At 61.3% G+C, this 1,392-nt stretch overlaps 1 protein-coding gene across 1 annotated transcript; it reads left to right on the forward strand.

Annotated features, from left to right (window-relative positions):
• Window positions 1–291: 291 nt before the first annotated feature.
• Window positions 292–1,161, forward strand: ETH_00039800 (uncharacterized protein; the record flags this gene model as incomplete). The annotated part of the gene is made up of 1 exon (XM_013375644.1): window positions 292–1,161. A coding segment is annotated over one exon (870 nt), but the record flags the coding sequence as incomplete, so codon positions are not given.
• Between the last annotated feature and the right edge of the window lie 231 nt (window positions 1,162–1,392).

The raw sequence follows: 1,392 nt of genomic DNA on the forward strand, positions 1-1,392 counted from the left end.
GCGAAGGACGCGGAGCCGCCGAGAGGAGAAAAGGAAACAGTTGCTGCTGCTGCGCTGCAGCACGTGCTGCAGCTTAGACGGGCCCAGAAAGCAGCAGCAGCAGCAGCAGCAGCAGCAGCGCCCGCAGCAGCTGCAGAGGCAGCAGCTGAAGCGGCGGCAGCAGCAGCAGCAGCGGCGCTTTGGGAAGTGGACAAGAAGCTTGCTGCAGCAGAACTGCAGCAGCAGCTCACTGCAGCAGAAGCAGGTCTGCTGCTAGCTGCTAGGCAGGAGCTGCTGCAGCCAGCCCTAAAAATGTGGTTCGCAGCAGCAGCAGCAAAAGCAGCAACACCAGCAGCAGCAACAGCAACAGCAGCAACAGCAGCAGCTGCGTCAGCAGCGCCAGAAAAAGCGACAGCAGCAGCAGCGGCAGCAGAGGGTTTATTAATTCCTGCGAGGCTGCCCTCGCTGCAGCAGCTGCAGCAGCTGCAGACTTTTGCTGCTGTTGGATCTTCTTTGCTGCAGCGGCTGACACTTCGGGGGCAGCAGTTTGCGGTGTATGGACACCTGGCAGCACTTAAAGAGTTCAAAATGAGGGGAGAGTTGCTGCTGCTGCTGCAGCAAATCAGCAGAGAAGGCCTCGCAGCAGCAGCAGCAGCAGCACCAGCAACAGCAGCAACAGAAACGGCAACGACAGCGGAAGCAGCAGCAGCAGCAGGAGGAAGCGATGCCGTATTAGCAGCAGCGCCAGCAGCAGCAGCAGCAGCAGCAGAAGCAGCAGCAGCTGCGCTGTGCAGACTGGACCCACACTTGGTGGGGCGGCTGCTGCAGCAGCTGCAGAAAGCGGTGCAGCAGCAGCTGCAGCAAAAGAGACTCTCGTGCGACTGTCTCCTTTTAAGCAGGTGCTCGCAAGCAGCAACTGATCCTGCGCTGCTGCGGTTTGTTGCAGCAGCAGCAGCAAGAACAGCAGCAGCAGCAGCAGCAGCAGCAGCAGCCAGGCCAGCGGTGAATGCTGCCCCGGCGGACGCATGCGCGCGAGCGCCAGCAAGCCCCGCTGCAGCAGCAGCAGCAGCAGCAGAACGAGCAGCAGCAGCAGCAGCAGCAAGTTCCTTCGTGCTGTCGGTGAGCGAGGCTGCATGCGCTGGGTTGCTGCCGACGTGCTGCAGCAGCTTATTTTTGCTGCTGGTCAGTTTGTCCCGCTGCAGCTTATTTGCTGCTGCAGCAGCAAAAGGTCTTTTAAAACAAACCCTCAAATGTGTCCCCCTTTACTCCCCCCCCATGCTGCTGGGGCTCGCTCGCGTTGCTGCTGCAGCAATCAGCAGCAGCAGCAGCAGCAGCAGCAGAGGGCACGCGGCTTCAGTGCAGCGCAGCAGCCGACCCACACAGCAGCAGCAGCAGCAGCCGGCCGCCGCTGGC

The sequence above is a fragment of the Eimeria tenella genome, genomic scaffold (genome assembly GCF_000499545.2).
Source record: "Eimeria tenella Houghton genomic scaffold, Eth_scaff2933, whole genome shotgun sequence".
Lineage (NCBI taxonomy): Eukaryota > Apicomplexa > Conoidasida > Eucoccidiorida > Eimeriidae > Eimeria > Eimeria tenella.